Source organism: Semicossyphus pulcher, unplaced genomic scaffold (genome assembly GCF_022749685.1).
Source record: "Semicossyphus pulcher isolate SPU_LCO1_2020_fin unplaced genomic scaffold, fSemPul1.0.p SCAF_24, whole genome shotgun sequence".
Lineage (NCBI taxonomy): Eukaryota > Metazoa > Chordata > Actinopteri > Labriformes > Labridae > Semicossyphus > Semicossyphus pulcher.
Window position 1 is genome coordinate 16163643 of NW_027211698.1, and position 18826 is coordinate 16182468.

The 18826-nt window shown below is 45.4% G+C and overlaps 3 protein-coding genes across 3 annotated transcripts; 2 read left to right on the top strand and 1 right to left on the bottom strand.

Annotated features, from left to right (window-relative positions):
- The first annotated feature begins 55 nt into the window (after positions 1-55).
- On the top strand, positions 56-6973 carry cdk15 (cyclin-dependent kinase 15). The gene is made up of 13 exons (XM_069675124.1): positions 56-247; positions 1594-1740; positions 1954-2048; positions 2388-2467; positions 2873-2967; positions 3162-3224; positions 4780-4903; positions 5025-5145; positions 5268-5361; positions 5469-5532; positions 6092-6140; positions 6510-6652; positions 6735-6973. The coding sequence occupies exons 1-13, from the start codon at positions 56-58 to the stop codon at positions 6821-6823; spliced, it is 1356 nt and encodes a 451-aa protein (XP_069531225.1). The 3' UTR covers positions 6824-6973.
- LOC138603458 (putative mediator of RNA polymerase II transcription subunit 24) lies at positions 3409-4319 on the bottom strand (the record flags this gene model as incomplete). Its single annotated transcript, XM_069675246.1, has 2 exons — positions 3409-3915; positions 4194-4319. Coding segments are annotated over 2 exons (633 nt in total), but the record flags the coding sequence as incomplete, so codon positions are not given.
- Positions 6974-11587: 4614 nt separating the features above from the next.
- On the top strand, positions 11588-13249 carry LOC138603374 (frizzled-7-A-like). The gene has a single exon (XM_069675123.1). It carries the CDS (start codon positions 11588-11590, stop codon positions 13247-13249), a length of 1662 nt encoding a protein of 553 aa, XP_069531224.1.
- Positions 13250-18826: the final 5577 nt, after the last annotated feature.

The following is an 18826-nucleotide window of genomic DNA, read 5'->3' on the forward strand; positions in this document are numbered from 1 at the left end:
TGAGCCTGAGAGAGAGAAGAGGAAGAGGAGTGGATTAAAGAAGAATACAACAAAGATGGAGGGCTTGTCCCGGTGGGTGACGGAGGCCGGGTGGTGGGTGAGGAGGTGCTGCTGTGGGGAGGAAGATGAGGAGGAGAAAGAAAGGAGGGAAGAAGACTACTACAAAGAGGAGGAGGAGGAGGAGGTGAAGATGGAGGAGCTCAGCTTTAGAAAAAGCAGGAGCTCAGCTTCCCTCCCGCCTGCTGAGGTATTCAGTAAGACTGACATCATACCTCCCTGTCTGAGTGATGTCACTTCTGTCTGAGTGATGTCACTCCTGTTTGTCACTCCTGTCTGAGTGATGTTACTCTTGTTTGTTACTCCTGTCTGAGTGATGTTACTCCTGTTTGTTACTCCTGTCTGAGTGATGTCACTCCTGTCTGAGTGCTGTTACTCCTGTTTGTTACTTCTGTCTGAGTGATGTTACTCCTGTTTGTTACTCCTGTCTGAGTGATGTTACTCCTGTTTGTTACTCCTGTCTGAGTGATGTCACTCCTGTCTGAGTGCTGTTACTCCTGTTTGTTACTCCTGTCTGAGTGATGTTACTCCTGTTTGTTACTCCTGTCTGAGTGATGTTACTCCTGTTTGTTACTCCTGTCTGAGTGATGTCACTCCTGTCTGAGTGCTGTTACTCCTGTTTGTTACTCCTGTCTGAGTGATGTTACTCCTGTTTGTTACTTCTGTCTGAGTGATGTTACTCCTGTTTGTTACTCCTGTCTGAGTGATGTTACTCTTGTTTGTTACTCCTGTCTGAGTGATGTTACTCCTGTTTGTTACTCCTGTCTGAGTGATGTTACTCCTGTTTGTTACTCCTGTCTGAGTGATGTCACTCCTGTCTGAGTGATGTTACTCCTGTTTGTTACTCCTGTCTGAGTGATGTTACTCTTGTTTGTTACTCCTGTCTGAGTGATGTTACTCCTGTTTGTTACTCCTGTCTGAGTGATGTCACTCCTGTCTGAGTGCTGTTACTCCTGTTTGTTACTCCTGTCTGAGTGATGTTACTCCTGTTTGTTACTCCTGTCTGAGTGATGTCACTCCTGTCTGAGTGATGTTACTCTTGTTTGTTACTCCTGTCTGAGTGATGTTACTCCTGTTTGTTACTCCTGTCTGAGTGATGTCACTCCTGTCTGAGTGCTGTTACTCCTGTTTGTCACTCCTGTCTGAGTGATGTTACTCCTGTTTGTTACTCCTGTCTGAGTGATGTCACTCCTGTCTGAGTGCTGTTACTCTTGTTTGTTACTCCTGTCTGAGTGATGTCACTCCTGTCTGAGTGATGTTACTCTTGTTTGTTACTCCTGTCTGAGTGATGTTACTCCTGTTTGTTACTCCTGTCTGAGTGATGTCACTCCTGTCTGAGTGCTGTTACTCCTGTTTGTCACTCCTGTCTGAGTGATGTTACTCTTGTTTGTTACTCCTGTCTGAGTGATGTTACTCCTGTTTGTTACTCCTGTCTGAGTGATGTTACTCCTGTCTGAGTGATATTACTCCTGTTTGTGGATCCTTACTCCTCACTGAATAACATGACCTCTCTGTCTGTCTGTCTGTCTGTCCCAGCTGGATCCGGTCCGGACCAGCTCGTACCCCTCTGGCTCCCAGCCTCACTGGTTCCACACCCTGCAGGTCCGACGGCTCAGAGTGCAGCGAGGACGCAGCAACAGTGACCCGCTGGGAGGGAACAGCTGCCAGGACCACTTCACCTGGGTCAGAAAACACACCTGTCAATCTTTTTTACAGTTTTTACAACATGACGGAGGTTAGACAGTTCTCTGCCTGTCCATAAGATGTCCTCAGACATCTCTACCTGTCCAGTACCTTGTCACTTCCTCCTTCCCTGTACTCACGCCGTCCTTCATGGCCTCCACTAAACCCTCCATCTGACCTGCGAGCTGATGTGTCTCCTGTGTCTCTGTGCAGAAACCGGGCCTTCAGTTCGGAGCGGCTCATTCCTACGTGAGTCTGGAGAAACTGGGTGAAGGAGCGTATGCCTCCGTCTACAAAGGAATCAGCAGGTCAGTCCAACCGTCTCACCTCCATCAGAACCACAGACAGGACTCATTGTGAGAACTACAGACGGGACTCAGTGTGAGAGCCACAGACGGGACTCATTGTGAGAACCACAGACGGGACTCAGTCTCAGAGCCACAGACGGGACTCAGTCTCAGAGCCACAGACGGGACTCAGTCTGAGAGCCACACTAGCTCAGTAGCTCAGTGATAGCTGTCTGCTAACAGCGTACTCCTGCACGACCAGCACTTTTACTGTGATACTTCCTGAGCTGTAGCTGCTGGTACTTCTGCGTGTAACAGTTTATTTTGTATTTAAACTTCATTTTGTTGAATCTTTTTAAGGATCAATGGGCAGCTGGTGGCTCTGAAGGTGATTCGTATGAAGACAGAGGAGGGCGTCCCGTTCACTGCCATCAGAGAAGGTACCAACACACAGAGTCCTCATTTTTTATAGTGTACCTCCTTTCTGTGTTTTTTACTGTGAAGCCACGTGTTAAACTTTTTACAGAGCATTCTAGGTTGTCCTTTTTTTAATAAGGTTTATTTTTTACAGCGGTTTCACTGATTTCTGACATTCCACCCGAACCCGAGTTTGAGAGGTTGAAAGGTTGATGGTGGAATATATTTTTAAGGTGCTTTCAAGGTTTTTTAAGGTGGTAATGAAGTCTCGGGAGTCTTTGGATTTATAGGTCACATTTACGTTTAAGGTAGTATTGATTATAGGTGATTTTGTACGTTTTTTAGGTGGTACTTTCTGGTTGTTGATGTTTTTACAGTGCATGCCCTGGTATACAGTTTATTCTGTGTATGTGTGTGTGTGTGTGTAGCCTCTTTGCTGAAGGGTCTGAAACACGCCAACATCGTCGTCCTCCATGACATCATCCACACCCGAGAGTCTCTGACCCTCGTCTTTGAATACGTGGTGAGAAACATGTGGAGGTCGCCTGCGGGGGGCGCCACCTGCAGTTGAACATGATCTTATAAAACTAAACTACTGATACTTATAATAAAGTAATGATTCAGAAGAAGGTCTGTCTTCATGTCCGATGATGTAAATATTGTAAATGTTGACGTGTGGACTTTAAACATTTGTTTCTTCTTCGTGTGTTGTTGCAGCAGACGGACCTGGCCGAGTACATGAGCCAACACCCTGGAGGACTGCACTCGCACAACGTCCGGGTTCGTTCACAATCACAGAAGTCAGCCCCACACATCAGATAACCTTTAAAAACAGCAAAGGTGAAACGACTTTAACCTGTTGTTTTTGTTTTTTTGTTTACATCTGTTTTTGTGGTTGTTTTGAGTCGCGCTTGTTGTCATCATTGTCTTTTTGTTGCTGTTGTTGGTCAGCATTGTTGTTGTGCTATTTGCCGTTGTTGATGTCCTGGTTGCTGTTGTCATCCTCGTTGTTGTCGTCGTCCTTATTGTTGTTTTCGTGCTCATTATTGTCGTCCTCGTTGTCCTTGTCCTTGTCCTTGTCCTTCTTGTCGTCCTCGTTGTTGTTGTTGTCCTTGTTGTCGTCCTCGTTGTTGTCGTCGTTGTCCTTGTTGTCGTTGTCCTTGACCTTGTTGTCGTCCTCGTTGTCCTCGTCCTTGTCCTTGTTGTCGTCCTCGTTGTCCTTGTCCTTGTCCTTGTTGTCGTCCTCGTTGTCCTTGTTGTCATCCTCGTTGTCCTTGTCCTTGTCCTTGTTGTCGTCCTCGTTGTTGTCGTCGTCCTTTTCCTTGTTGTCGTCCTTGTTGTCATTGTCCTTGTTGTCGTCCTCGTTGTTGTCCTTGTCCTTTTCCTTGTTGTCGTCCTCGTTGTTGTCGTCCTTGTTGTTGTTGTCCTTGTTGTCGTCCTCGTTGTCGTTGTCCTTTTTCTTGTTGTCGTCCTCGTTGTTGTCGTCCTTGTTGTCGTTGTCCTTGTTGTCGTCCTCGTTGTTGTCGTCCTTGTTGTCGTCCTCGTTGTTGTTGTTGTCCTTGTTGTCGTCCTCGTTGTTGTTGTTGTCCTTGTTGTCGTCCTCATTGTTGTCGTTGTCCTTTTCCTTGTTGTCGTCCTCGTTGTTGTCGTCCTTGTTGTCGTTGTCCTTGTTGTCGTTGTCCTTGTTGTCGTTGTCCTTGTTGTCCTTGTCCCTGTTGTCGTCCTCGTTGTTGTTGTTGTCCTTGTTGCATCCTCGTTGTTGTTGTTGTCCTTGTTGTTGTCCTTGTTGGTGTCCTTGTCCTTGTTGTCATCCTCCTTGTTGTCGTCCTCGTTGTTGTCGTTGTCCTTTTCCTTGTTGTCGTCCTTGTTGTCGTTGTCCTTGTTGTCGTCCTCTTTGTTCTTTTCCTTGTTGTCGTCCTTGTTGTCGTTGTCCTTGTTGTCGTTGTCCTTGTTGTCATCCTCGTTGTTGTCGTTGTCCTTGTTGTCCTTGTCCTTGTTGTCGTCCTCGTTGTCCTTGTCCTTGTCCTTGTCCTTGTTGTCGTCCTCGTTGTTGTTGTTGTCCTTGTTGTCGTCCTCGTTGTCATCCTCCTTGTTGTCGTCCTCGTTATTGTTGTTGTCCTTTTCCTTGTTGTCGTTGTCCTTGTTGTCGTCCTCGTTGTCGTCCTCGTTGTCCTTTTCCTTGTTGTCGTCCTCGTTGTTGTCGTCCTTGTTGTCGTTGTCCTTGTTGACGTCCTTGTTGTCGTTGTCCTTTTCCTTGTTGTCATCCTTGTTGTCCTTGTCCTTGTTGTCATCCTCGTTGTTGTCGTTGTCCTTGTTGTTGTTGTTGGTGTTGTAGCTGTTTATGTTCCAGCTGCTGCGGGCGCTGTGCTACATCCACAGTCGGAGGATCCTCCACAGAGACCTGAAGCCTCAGAATCTGCTCATCAGCTACCTGGGAGAACTCAAGATGGCCGACTTCGGTCAGACAGCCTCCACACGGAGCTCCACCCACTCATGGCTTTATCAGTCGTCTCTCTCATATACAGATGGTTTTGATTCTGTCCGTACTGACTGGACCTCCCCGTCTGGTTCTCGGTTCAGGTCTTGCTCGGTCCAAGTCCATCCCCAGTCAGACCTTCAGCTCGGAGGTGGTGACTCTGTGGTACCGACCCCCCGACGTCCTGCTGGGATCCACAGATTACTCCACGGCTCTGGACATCTGGTCAGTGCTGCAAACACATTAACCCTTCAACTTTTCAATCTCAGGTAGCCCCGCCCTTTTAAAACCAGCTGTGACCATGTGATTGTGTCATTATTGAATAAAGTTTTCTGCGTTTGAATCAGGGGAGCTGGGTGCATCTTCATCGAGATGCTGCAGGGGGCGCCAGCGTTCCCAGGAGTCACTGATGTGTTTGAACAACTACAGAAGATCTGGACGGTGAGGAAGAGTCCCCAGTAAAAAACACTGTTACTAATATTACTAATATTATCATTATTATAATTTATTCATTGTTGTTATTGTTATTATTATTATTATTATTGTAGGTTCTGGGCGTCCCCTCTGAGGACAGCTGGCCCGGAGTCAGCCAGCTGCCCAACTACAACCCAGGTCGGTAGACTCCGCCCACTTCCTGGTTCAACGGCCAATCACAAGACAGTGAGGAGGCAGTCAGGAAGTGATGTGATGATAAGAATGAACCCCTAAAAGAAACAGTTTACAAAATAATCCAAAGATCTAAATGATATTGATTTAATCAGTTAATTTCTTTATTCTTAAATGTATGTTTTCTTTTTTGTGATAAATTAGACTAAGTATCATTTCATTCTTATTTTTTATATTTTGATATTTTATCATTAACTTTTTCATTTACTCAAGTAAATTATTTTATTTCTTTATTTTAGTTTATTTCAGTTTATATTTTATTAAATTCAAACATAAACAAATTGTCTGTCTTAGTTTAGTTAGTTTTCAAGTAATTTGAGGAAAAGTTAAATGTGTTCTATTTTTAAATTATTCTGAGCTTATAAGTAATGACTGAGAAATAAACATGTTTAAAGGTGAGAAACATACAGTCCTAATAATCATTGTTTTATAACATTAATTATATTTAACCCTCATTATTACAGTAAGTGACAGATTAATTAGAGGTTGTTGTTCCTCCACACAGAGTGGTTCGTTCCCTCCAAACCGAAACAGCTCCGGACCGTTTGGAAACGGTGAGAACAAGTTTACATGCAGTTAGCTCACTAGAGACTCCATGCTAAAGTGTTAGCATTGAGACTAATGTATGCTAGTGGAAAGCGTATGCTTAAGAGTTAGCATATAGTCTTTGCACAAAGCTGACTGTCATTTATTGTTGTGTATGCTAACATGTTAGCATGGAGCCCACTGTATTGTTTTATCTATGCTATTGTCTGAAAACTGTTTATATAGCTGTTAGCATGTTCACTAGCTAGCATGGAGCTCTGTATGACTCAAACTAAGTAATGCCAAAATGTTATCATGTTAGCACTGAGCCTGCAGCCTGTCTGTCTCTCTGGCTGTGCGTCAGGTTGAACCTGTCTGTCTCTCTGGCTGTGCGTCAGGTTGAACCAGCTGCCCTATAAGACGGAGGATCTGGTCGACAGGATGTTGAAGGAGATCCCGTCAGAGCGGATCTCGGCGCAGGATTCCCTGCAGCACCCGTACTTCAGCACGCTGCCTCCTCCCATAATGCACCTGAGAGACAGTAAGAGCCCCTGTCATAACCACACCTTATACATGCTAACAGATACAAATGCATTCATCTTCTTCTTCTGTGGTTTTTGCAGCGGTGTCCATTTTCAAGGTGCCCGGCGTTTGTCTGGAGACAGAGGTCAGAGACGTCTTCCACCCCGGGCGGAGGGTCAAACCCTGGTGAACAGACTCAGAGCCTGGCGAGACGACCGCGGGGGCAAACAGACCCATCTCAGTCAGATGACCTGTTAGCATGAAGCTAAAGCGTGAAGCTAAGTGCTGGTGCTGTAATGTAAATGTGCTTTAATCTGTTATTTGTTGATTTAAATATAAAATCTTCCCTCTGCGCTCGTCACTCTCAGCGAATCTCCTGATAGCATTCGTTAGCATATGTTAGCATTCGTTAGCAGTGTTTATCAGGATTTCTTCGTGTGCTGATGAATTCCCCTGACAGCCTTCTTGAATAATGAGTGAATGTTTGTGATGAAGCTGCAGACAAACATCCTCTTCATGTCTTCCTGTCAGAGGTTCGAATGTGGATTATTCTTACAGCAGCAGGTTCTCAGGTACACACAGGACCGACAAACAACAACACGTACGTGTCAATGAAAAGCAGCTGAACAATAATTATACGTAAAGACCCAGGGATCCTCCGCAGACATGAGATGAAGATCCTCCACATAAATAAACTAGAGTGTACGAGCTTCAGTCAAAGATTTTTTTCTTTGTTTTAAAAAATGTTTTTTTTCATCTCATCGACTTTCATCAAAATTTACAAAATAAAAAAATCGTTCTGTCACTCAAAAAGTCCAAAAAATAAAAAAAATGACAGGAAACTGAAGATTTTAGATGTTACAGCAGAGTCTGAACCATAACCTGGTCTCACGAGGTCTCGTGTGGTCTCGTGTGGTCTCATGTGGTCTTATGAGGTCTCGTGTGGTCTTATGTGGTCTTACGAGGTCTCATGTGGTCTTATGAGGTCTCATGAGGTCTCATGTGGTCTTACGAGGTCTCATGAGGTCTTATGAGGTCTTACGAGGTCTCATGTGGTCTTTTGAGGTCTCGTGGTCTTATGAGGTCTTACGAGGTCTCATGTGGTCTTATGAGGTCTCATGTGGTCTTATGAGGTCTCATGAGGTCTCGTGGTCTTACGAGGTCTCATGTGGTCTCATGTGGTCTTATGAGGTCTCATGTGGTCTTACGAGGTCTCATGTGGTCTTATGAGGTCTTACTAGGTCTCATGTGGTCTTATGAGGTCTCATGAGGTCTCATGTGGTCTTACGAGGTCTCATGAGGTCTTATGAGGTCTTACGAGGTCTCATGTGGTCTTTTGAGGTCTCGTGGTCTTATGAGGTCTTACGAGGTCTCATGTGGTCTTATGAGGTCTCATGTGGTCTTACGAGGTCTCATGTGGTCTTACGAGGTCTCATGTGGTCTATTAACGTTTAGTATTCACCCCATGTGTTAGCTACAGGATAGCAACAACAGCAGCGCCAGCTAAGGAAGGTTCCCAAATCCCGTACATATAGACCAGAGCTGCTAACATTAGCTTTACCTCTGATAGCATTAATGCCAGGACGTTTCAGTGCTGAATAGAGCGACCTGTAAGCTAACAAGCTAATATAGCTATCAAATGATATGCTAACAATTGGAAGAAACACAAGGCAAATACTTAAGGAAGGAAGCTAGTTAGCTGGATATGCTACCGTTAGGGTTAGGATTAGAGAGTGTAATCCATTCCTCACGTGTTCCTGTGTTTTGTTTTTACAACGCAGAAATAAGTCACAGCTAGCTGCTAGCATCTTTAGCAGGTTACTGGTCTGTAAAGGACTCTCAGCAGATATCAGTGGTTGTTGCTAGTTTTGGTTAGCTCATGGCCTTTTTCTTGTTGAAAGATTCTTTTTAAATGATGTTTAGTTTATTTTCTTCTTCGTGTGTTTTGTGGCTCCGTTTTTTCAGACGATGTTTCACACGTTTTATTTTCATACAGAGAATAAACAGAATCACTCTTTGTGTCAAACTTCTTATTTCACTTTTTGTTTTTGTTTGTTTGTTTTTCCGAAGCATCACATTAGCATGTTTGTGCGACAGAACAACAAGAAGCGTGAACAAAACAAGAGCTAACAAAAACTCGTCTGTTTTGAAGTTCATGTATAAATTTATGATGATTCGTTGGATCCTTTGAGTGACAGGAAATCAATTGTAGTTAAACTGAGGGACTTGATTGATGGAGAGATAAAAGAGGGAGCAGAAGGTGTTGCTGCATATTTAACTCTGTTTGTCGTTTGATGACAGAAATTCATTCACGGCACTCGAACACGTCATCATAAATAAATCAGAACGCTCAGCAGCCTTTGAAATGTGGCCTCTGAAGAATCAGACGATTGACAAGTTGGACTCGAGTTATTTTTAATCTCAAAGACACTTTTTCTTTTGTTTTCTCTCAATAAACTTTAAGTTTCCTCAACTTTCAGCACATCGTCGGCTAACGCTAACGTGTCTTACAAAGCTACTGTGTTATTCTGCCCCGCGATGCTAACTCAGTGAAAACAGTGTGTTAAACACAGAGACAAAACAAACCGAGGCAGCTGATCAAACAGCAACAAAGCTAACTATCCATGAGGAAGCTAGCGGCTAATGTTTGCTAAAGCTAAAACACATTTTAACAACCAAATGTGTACAGTGACTAATACAACTCAACTAAATGAGGCAGCAGCTAAATACTAAACAAATAAATTATGAGCTCACTAAATGCTATATATATATATGTTATTATTATTATCATTATTATTAGCAATAATAATAGTAATTATAATAATAATAATCATTATAATGTGTTACTGGGTGAACTGGATCCTGGCCCCGCCCCCTGGCCACGCCCCCTCAAAAACTGTCTTTGTCCTCTTCCTGGCCTCTCCTCTTCTTCTTCTTCTTCTTCTTCTTCTTTTATCTCCAGTCTTCTTCTCTGCTCTGACCTGTGGGCGGAGCTCCTTTGTCCCTGCTGTCCCCGAGTGCATCTGCCCTCGCAGCTCGTCATGTTAACATGTGAATGGGACGGTAACATGATGTTAATATGTGCTGCTCAGCACAGCTTCCAGTGTTTCCAGAGGAATCCCTCAGCCCGGCTCCCCCAGAGCCCCCCACAGGCCGGCTTTTCATCTGGACAGGGTGTTGTACTTCGGGGGGAGCGGGGAGGTTCATTCCTATGAACAGGGGTTCATGTTGAAAACCATCTGTTAAAGAAATCGTCTGAAGAAGGCCGACAGAAAGTGACAATCAACAGCAGAGAAGAAGAGCTGTCCTGGTGGCGGGGTAGGGGGCGGAGTCAGGGGGCGGAGTCAAGTCACTGAATCAAGGGCTCATTCTCACTTTGTTCCATCACATCCATAAAAACTGACTGCCTTTACGAAATAAGAGCAGAGAAATGACACACAGCAGCTGTCAGGATAAAAAGATTTTCAAAATAAACTTAATATTTAAAAGTTTCTTTATCGGTGTTCTTTGTGCTTCTTTGACTTTTCTTTGATATGAAAACATCTTTTCGTTGTACTCAAATGAGACATTCAGGCAGGTAAAGGAGGTAAACCGATGATTCAACTCAAACCTGGTGAGAAAACAAAACAAACCGCGCTGCTGTTAAAATGTTTACCTTCAATTACTCACTGCAGCTCTGTGGTGGTTTTGCAGATCGAGCTGTGTGTGTGTGTGTGTGTGTGTGTGTGTGTGTGTGTGTGTGTGTGTGTGTGTGTGTGTGTGAGTGTGTGTGCTTATAATTAATTCATATTTTATATATTGAATGAGACTGCAGAGTTCAGTTTGTGATTCTTCGTGACGTCACTTTTTGAAATGTTGGTCGTATTTTTTTAAATAAACTTCAGTTTTTAAAGATTCTTTGAGTTTGACAGAAACAGACTCAGAAAATCTTTTTGTTGCATTAAAAACATTCACGTGTCTAATTATTAAATGTCAGAAATTATAAAATGTAAAAGTATTCTGAATAATATTCATAAAATGATCACGTGACAGGCGACACAGCCGCTTCTTTTCGGGGTCTTTACGAGGTTAAAATCATTTTTATTACAAAAAACTGATGTTTGCTAAATGCTAACTTTATTTAGCATTAAGATTATTTAATAATTCATTATTCTTTAAATTGAGAAACAGCAAAATAATTCAGATCTTTTCTGTTAAATTTAAATCTAAATTAAATTTTATGCTGAAATCATTATGAAAGATTTAATTTAAAAAATATTAAAACTTACTTAATTTATCTGAGGGACACCTGAAAGCATCATGAGGCTAACGTAGTATGATAGAGTATGTATAATAGTGTAACACCTGTGCTGTAGTGTGCAGTAGTGTTTGTACTTTTAGTAGTAAAGTAACACACAAATGTACACTGAATGTCTTCATGTTCACTGTGCAACGCCCCGCCCCCTTCACCTCCACCGACCTATCAGAGGCGAGAAGAGCAACATAACAAAGCGTTTGATTGGAGCAGAGAGGCAGAGGAGTTTCCAGGCGCCCCCTCCTACGGGGAATAGCGGTGGGGGAGGGCCTGGAAACCGGCCGGCTGAGTGAGGAGTCAGTGTGATGAGAGAGTCAGTCCTGCAGCCTGCGCGGAGGGAGAAGAGCCCCCCGAGCTTCTTATCAACAAAGAAAAGTTTCCACTGCCGTGTGCGTGCTCAGAAAGAGACGGAGGACGACCTGCTGCTCGTCATGAGTGATGTCTCTCCCTGGATCCGGACTGACAGTCAGCTGGAGAGGAACAAACACCACGATTCGGGTCATTGAGGATGCAGCAGTAAAGAGCTCCTGACTCAGTCATTCTCGGTGAAACTCAGCAGCAGGAGCAGGACCGACTTCTTCTGGAGTCTTTGCTGCTGAACAGTTGCATCTTTCTCAGGAGCTTCTTCTTCGTGGAAACTTCTTGTGTGAGTGCTCTGTCATGGCAGTGTGGAGGAGCTGGTGCAGAGTTTGGATAACGGGCTGCACTCTGCTCCTGGTGCTACTCCTCCTGCCATGCGCAGCTCAGTATGAGAAGGGCATTTCCATCCCTGAGCACGGCTTCTGCCAGCCCATCTCCATCCCCCTGTGCACGGACATCGCCTACAACCAGACCATCATGCCCAACCTGCTGGGACACACCAACCAGGAGGACGCTGGGCTGGAGGTCCACCAGTTTTACCCGCTGGTGAAGGTCCAGTGCTCTGTGGACCTCAAGTTCTTCCTGTGCTCCATGTACGCACCGGTGTGCACGGTTCTGGAGCAGGCCATCCCTCCCTGCAGGTCTCTGTGCGAGCGGGCTCGGCAGGGCTGCGAGGCGCTCATGAATAAATTTGGCTTCCAGTGGCCAGAGAGGCTGCGCTGCGAGAACTTCCCAGTGCACGGTGCAGGAGAGATCTGCGTGGGTCAGAACACAACAGACACGGACAGCCCCACCTCAGACCCCACCCCCAACCTCCCTGAGCTCCTGACCCTGCCCCCATACATCCACACGAACCAGCCCTTCTCCTGCCCCCTGAAGCTCCAGGTGCCCCCTTACCTCAACTACCACTTCCTGGGGGTGAAGGACTGTGGGGCCCCCTGTGAGGCGTCCAAGCCCAACGGACTGATGTACTTCCGTGAGGAGGAGCTAAAGTTTGGCCGGCTGTGGGTCGGTATCTGGTCCGTTCTGTGCTGCGTGAGCACCCTGTTCACCGTGCTCACCTACCTGGTGGACATGAGGAGGTTTCGATACCCAGAGAGGCCGATCATCTTCCTGTCTGGATGTTACTTCATGGTGGCGGTTGCCTATGCCGCTGGCTTCTTGCTGGAGGACAAAGTGGTGTGTGTCGATGCGTTCAGTGTGGACGGCTACAAGATGGTGGCTCAGGGCACCAAGAAGGAGGGGTGCACCATTCTCTTCATGATCCTCTACTTCTTTGGCATGGCCAGCTCCATCTGGTGGGTGATCCTGTCACTCACCTGGTTCCTCTCGGCCGGGATGAAGTGGGGCCATGAGGCCATTGAGTCTAACTCACAGTACTTCCACTTGGTGGCCTGGGCAGTGCCGGCAGTTAAAACCATCACCATCCTGGCGATGGGGCAGGTGGATGGCGACCTGCTCACCGGGGTCTGCTACGTGGGGATCTACAATCTGGACGCTCTGCGGGGCTTCGTCCTGGCACCTCTCTTCGTCTACCTCTTCATCGGCACGTCCTTCCTTCTGGCCGGCTTTGTGTCGCTTTTCCGCATCCGCACCATCATGAAGCACGACGGCACCAAGACAGAGAAGCTGGAGAAGCTGATGGTCCGGATCGGCGTGTTCAGCGTGCTGTACACCGTGCCCGCCACCATCGTCATCGCCTGCTACTTCTATGAGCAGGCGTTCCGGCCGCAGTGGGAGAGGACGTGGCACATGCAGACCTGCAAACGCTTCGCCGTGCCGTGCCCGGCCAGAAACTTTGTTCCGCTGACGCCCGACTTCACCGTGTTCATGATCAAATACCTGATGACCATGATCGTCGGCATCACGTCAGGCTTCTGGATCTGGTCCGGGAAGACGCTGCAGTCATGGCGCAGGTTTCATAAGAGACTGAGCAACAACAACCAGGGAGAGACGGTGTAGAGGAGGAGGAGGAGGAGGAGGAAGAGGAGGATGGTTGCTGGGACACACTGAGGACATTTGACTTCCTAATGACAGTCGTGGGTTTGGTGCTCATCCTCTGGAGGATCTGAATCCTGTTTGAACTCGTCAGGACGCCGTTGGGCCGCTCCCAGCTGCAGGGACGTGTGTTCGATTCCGCCCCTAATCAATGATCCACTTGTAGCTCTTCGATTTTTAAACTTGTTCAGTAACAGAAAGAGGAGGAAGAACCTCGTGTCTGTAATCAGCGTGGAGGTGTCCTGCACGTATATCTGATCTAGGTTGTGTTGATCGATTGACTTCCTGTCTGAAGAAGAGATTCAGTTTAAACTCAGAGGAAAACACTTTTACACTCCACACGTCTCTAAACCTGTGAGTGGAAACGTTTACTCTAAAAATCTTTTGGTTAAAAACGTGACACTGTGAGGTCACAGACAGGTGACAGGAAGTGAGCCATTGTGTTTTAACTCATTGAGGAGCTTTAAAACACTCACTCCCTTTCTCAGAGTCCTGTCTGAACATACACACACACACACACACACACACACACACACACTCACACACATGTCTAGATTCAGTGTGACTTCCTCTTCGCTGATGTCCCTTCAGAATAAATCTCCAGAAATAAAAACCTGTTTTTAGTTTCCTTCAGTTTCAAAGTATTCAGTGATTCTCTGCACACGTCACACTGCTAACAGCTAATTCAGCACCTGTGAACATTATATTTTCTGTTTACTTCCCTCAAAGCATCATGGGAGTCATTGTGCGTCTCAGATCTCATTGGAGGTGACGACAGACCTTGAGATAAAGTGTTACTGTCATCACTTCCTGTGTATCCAGGAAGTGTTTGAGTTTATGGTTCATGTTGTATATTTTCTTTCTTTCTTTTTCAATCATCTTTTTTTACGTGTTGTTTCCTGTTGTGAGGTTTTTCAGAATAAAATGTTGCAGTTTTGACAGAAGCAGGGTTGTTCTTGTTTTTAGATTATTGATTCACATATTTAATGTTGATCATTTTGCTCCAGACGGCCGCTCTGCTGAATCCTGCTGAATCCTGCTGAACATGATCCTGAAGAAAAGCCTCCCAGCCTGAGCCCGGGCAGCATGACCTCCTCACGGGAGGGAGCAGCGTGACCTCCTCACGGGAGGGAGCAGAGGACAGCTGTTCACCTTCCTCAGGTCGGGAGATTTTCCTCCTTAAATCTGAGATGAAAAACTGGTCTCCTGTAAACGGCCAGCGTCTCCTCAGAGACGGGGAGGTGGCGCCCTCTGGTGGTGAACAGAGTCTCTCTCATGCATCAAAGTGAAATCGTGATTTTACTGTTGGAGCTCATTCAGAATTATTTTGCTGATTTGATTTGATGAGAAATGTTTCGTCTCAATGAGCCAACCTGACGCCTTCACAAAGCAACAGATATTTTGAACTTTTATTTTGAAAAGTATTTTACAGATTGTTATTAGGAGTTAGTTTTGAGGCTCATCAGCAGTAAGTGAAGCTGTCTGATGACAATGTTACAACAAGCAGGGGAAGTTTTCAGGTGTTTGTTCATTATGACCTCACTGATGTTTCATATCTAACCATGCTAGCGTTAGCGTTAGCTGATCCCTTCAGCCTGGACTCAGAGAGCCGAACGTCTGTCCTTAAAGGTGATTGGTTCATTTTTATGAGTTTTGTGGTTTTAGCCGGCTACACTGTAAAAAATGATGAAGTGTTGTTATAAACTATTTGAAGTCTGCACAGGGGGTTTTATTTTGAAAGTTGACTGAAGCTGTTTCTGTGCCTGACTTCCTGGGCAGCCTGACCGATCTGTTTTAATGACCCTCAGCCTGATTATGAGTAATGAGTGTGGATCTGTTGTGTTGTAGTGACTCACAGTGACCACCAGGGGGCAGTGAATACTCTCATCATTTCTGTCTGTTGAGAAAGAACATCAACGTTTACAGATGGTAATAATATCTGAGCTCACAAATCACTCTGGCATAATGTCTGATAATGTGTAATGATGTGTTGTAGTGACCCACAGTGACCACCAGGGGGCAGTGAATACTCTCAGATGGTGGGAGAGTTGGGGTGGAAACAGTGAGGACGCTGATGTCAGGACTTCTTCTGGAAGTTTCTGTGTTTTACACTGAGGTGAGTTTTTATTGTGTTTCTTACATTTATATTCACTCTGCCTTTAGAACAATAAAAACACAGGATTATTTCCCCTTCACAACAGAAACTGTGCACTTCCTGTGAAACCCATGTTCTTTAGTTAATACATTTAAATAAGGTTATTGTCATATGCAGAATGAATCCTCCCTCTTCTGAAGCTCAATAAAACATTTTTATCTTAAATCTTAATTTTACGAAGCTGAAACAGATCTGAGAAACGACTTTTATTTAACAAAAAAGAGTTCAATGAAATACGATGAAATATTTGACATTTTATTTTTGGTCTGAGGTCAGATTTGTGTGAACAGATAACGAGTCATCAGCCCCTCTGTCAGTCATGTAGCGGCCTCAACCATCCACACGTCTCTTTGTGGTCGTTTTGTGTCTCTGAGGTCGTTTTGTGTCTCTGAGGTCGTTTTGTGTCTCTGTGGTCGTTTTGTGTCTCTTTGTGGTCGTTTTGTGTCTCTCTGAGGTCGTTTTGTGTCTCTCTGTGGTCGTTTTGTGTCTCTGTGGTCGTTTTGTGTCTCTTTGTGGTCGTTTTGTGTCTCTCTGAGGTCGTTTTGTGTCTCTCTGTGGTCGTTTTGTGTCTCTTTGTGGTCGTTTTGTGTCTCTTTGTGGTCGTTTTGTGTCTCTGAGGTCGTTTTGTGTCTCTGTGGTCGTTTTGTGTCTCTGAGGTCGTTTTGTGTCTCTGTGGTCGTTTTGTGTCTCTGTGGTCGTTTTGTGTCTCTTTGTGGTCGTTTTGTGTCTCTCTGAGGTCGTTTTGTGTCTCTCTGTGGTCGTTTTGTGTCTCTGTGGTCGTTTTGTGTCTCTCTGAGGTCGTTTTGTGTCTCTCTGAGGTCGTTTTGTGTCTCTCTGTGGTCGTTTTGTGTCTCTTTGTGGTCGTTTTGTGTCTCTCTGAGGTCGTTTTGTGTCTCTTTGTGGTCGTTTTGTGTCTCTCTGAGGTCGTTTTGTGTCTCTTTGTGGTCGTTTTGTGTCTCTCTGAGGTCGTTTTGTGTCTCTTCGTGGTCGTTTTGTGTCTCTCTGAGGTCGTTTTGTGTCTCTTTGTGGTCGTTTTGTGTCTCTGTGGTCGTTTTGTGTCTCTCTGAGGTCGTTTTGTGTCTCTCTGTGGTCGTTTTGTGTCTCTTTGAGGTCGTTTTGTGTCTCTTTGTGGTCGTTTTGTGTCTCTCTGTGGTCGTTTTGTGTCTCTGTGGTCGTTTTGTGTCTCTTTGTGGTCGTTTTGTGTCTCTCTGTGGTCGTTTTGTGTCTCTTTGTGGTCGTTTTGTGTCTCTCTGAGGTCGTTTTGTGTCTCTTTGTGGTCGTTTTGTGTCTCTTCGTGGTCGTTTTGTGTCTCTCTGAGGTCGTTTTGTGTCTCTCTGAGGTCGTTTTGTGTCTCTTTGTGGTCGTTTTGTGTCTCTGTGGTCGTTTTGTGTCTCTGAGGTCGTTTTGTGTCTCTGTGGTCGTTTTGTCTCTCTCTGAGGTCGTTTTGTGTCTCTTTGTGGTCGTTTTGTGTCTCTCTGAGGTCGTTTTGTGTCTCTTCGTGGTCGTTTTGTGTCTCTCTGAGGTCGTTTTGTGTCTCTCTGAGGTCGTTTTGTGTCTCTTTGTGGTCGTTTTGTGTCTCTGTGGTCGTTTTGTGTCTCTGAGGTCGTTTTGTGTCTCTGTGGTCGTTTTGTCTCTCTGAGGTTGTTTTGTGTCTCTGAGGTCGTTTTGTGTCTCTGAGGTCGTTTTGTGTCTCTTTGTGGTCGTTTTGTGTCTCTCTGAGGTCGTTTTGTGTCTCTGTGGTCGTTTTGTGTCTCTGTGGTCGTTTTGTGTCTCTTTGTGGTCGTTTTGTGTCTCTCTGAGGTCGTTTTGTGTCTCTTTGTGGTCGTTTTGTGTCTCTCTGAGGTCGTTTTGTGTCTCTCTGTGGTCGTTTTGTGTCTCTCTGTGGTCGTTTTGTGTCTCTTTGTGGTCGTTTTGTGTCTCTCTGAGGTCGTTTTGTGTCTCTTTGTGGTCGTTTTGTGTCTCTCTGAGGTCGTTTTGTGTCTCTTTGTGGTCGTTTTGTGTCTCTCTGAGGTCGTTTTGTGTCTCTTTGTGGTCGTTTTGTGTCTCTCTGAGGTCGTTTTGTGTCTCTTCGTGGTCGTTTTGTGTCTCTCTGAGGTCGTTTTGTGTCTCTCTGAGGTCGTTTTGTGTCTCTTTGTGGTCGTTTTGTGTCTCTGAGGTCGTTTTGTGTCTCTCTGAGGTCGTTTTGTGTCTCTTTGTGGTCGTTTTGTGTCTCTGAGGTCGTTTTGTGTCTCTGAGGTCGTTTTGTGTCTCTTTGTGGTCGTTTTGTGTCTCTCTGAGGTCGTTTTGTGTCTCTGAGGTCGTTTTGTGTCTCTTTGTGGTCGTTTTGTGTCTCTCTGAGGTCGTTTTGTGTCTCTTCGTGGTCGTTTTGTCTCTCTGAGTTCGTTTTGTGTCTCTGAGGTCGTTTTGTGTCTCTTTGTGGTCGTTTTGTGTCTCTGAGGTCGTTTTGTGTCTCTTTGTGGTCGTTTTGTGTCTCTTTGTGGTCGTTTTGTGTCTCTCTGAGGTCGTTTTGTGTCTCTCTGAGTCGTTTTGTGTCTCTTTGTGGTCGTTTTGTGTCTCTGTGGTCGTTTTGTGTCTCTGAGGTCGTTTTGTGTCTCTGTGGTCGTTTTGTGTCTCTTTGTGGTCGTTTTGTGTCTCTGTGGTCGTTTTGTGTCTCTGAGGTCGTTTTGTGTCTCTGTGGTCGTTTTGTGTCTCTGAGGTCGTTTTGTGTCTCTGTGGTCGTTTTGTGTCTCTGAGGTCGTTTTGTGTCTCTCTGTGGTCGTTTTGTGTCTCTGTGGTCGTTTTGTGTCTCTCTGTGGTCGTTTTGTGTCTCTTTGTGGTCGTTTTGTGTGTCTCTGAGGTCGTTTTGTGTCTCTGTGGTCGTTTTGTGTCTCTGAGGTCGTTTTGTGTCTCTTTGTGGTCGTTTTGTCTCTCTGAGGTCGTTTTGTGTCTCTGAGGTCGTTTTGTGTCTCTGTGGTCGTTTTGTGTCTCTGAGGTCGTTTTGTGTCTCTCTGTGGTCGTTTTGTGTCTCTGTGGTCGTTTTGTGTCTCTCTGTGGTCGTTTTGTGTCTCTTTGTGGTCGTTTTGTGTGTCTCTGAGGTCGTTTTGTGTCTCTGTGGTCGTTTTGTGTCTCTGAGGTCGTTTTGTGTCTCTCTGAGGTCGTTTTGTGTCTCTTTGTGGTCGTTTTGTGTCTCTCTGAGGTCGTTTTGTGTCTCTTTGTGGTCGTTTTGTGTCTCTCTGAGGTCGTTTTGTGTCTCTTTGTGGTCGTTTTGTGTCTCTCTGAGGTCGTTTTGTGTCTCTTCGTGGTCGTTTTGTGTCTCTCTGAGGTCGTTTTGTGTCTCTTTGTGGTCGTTTTGTGTCTCTGTGGTCGTTTTGTGTCTCTGAGGTCGTTTTGTGTCTCTGTGGTCGTTT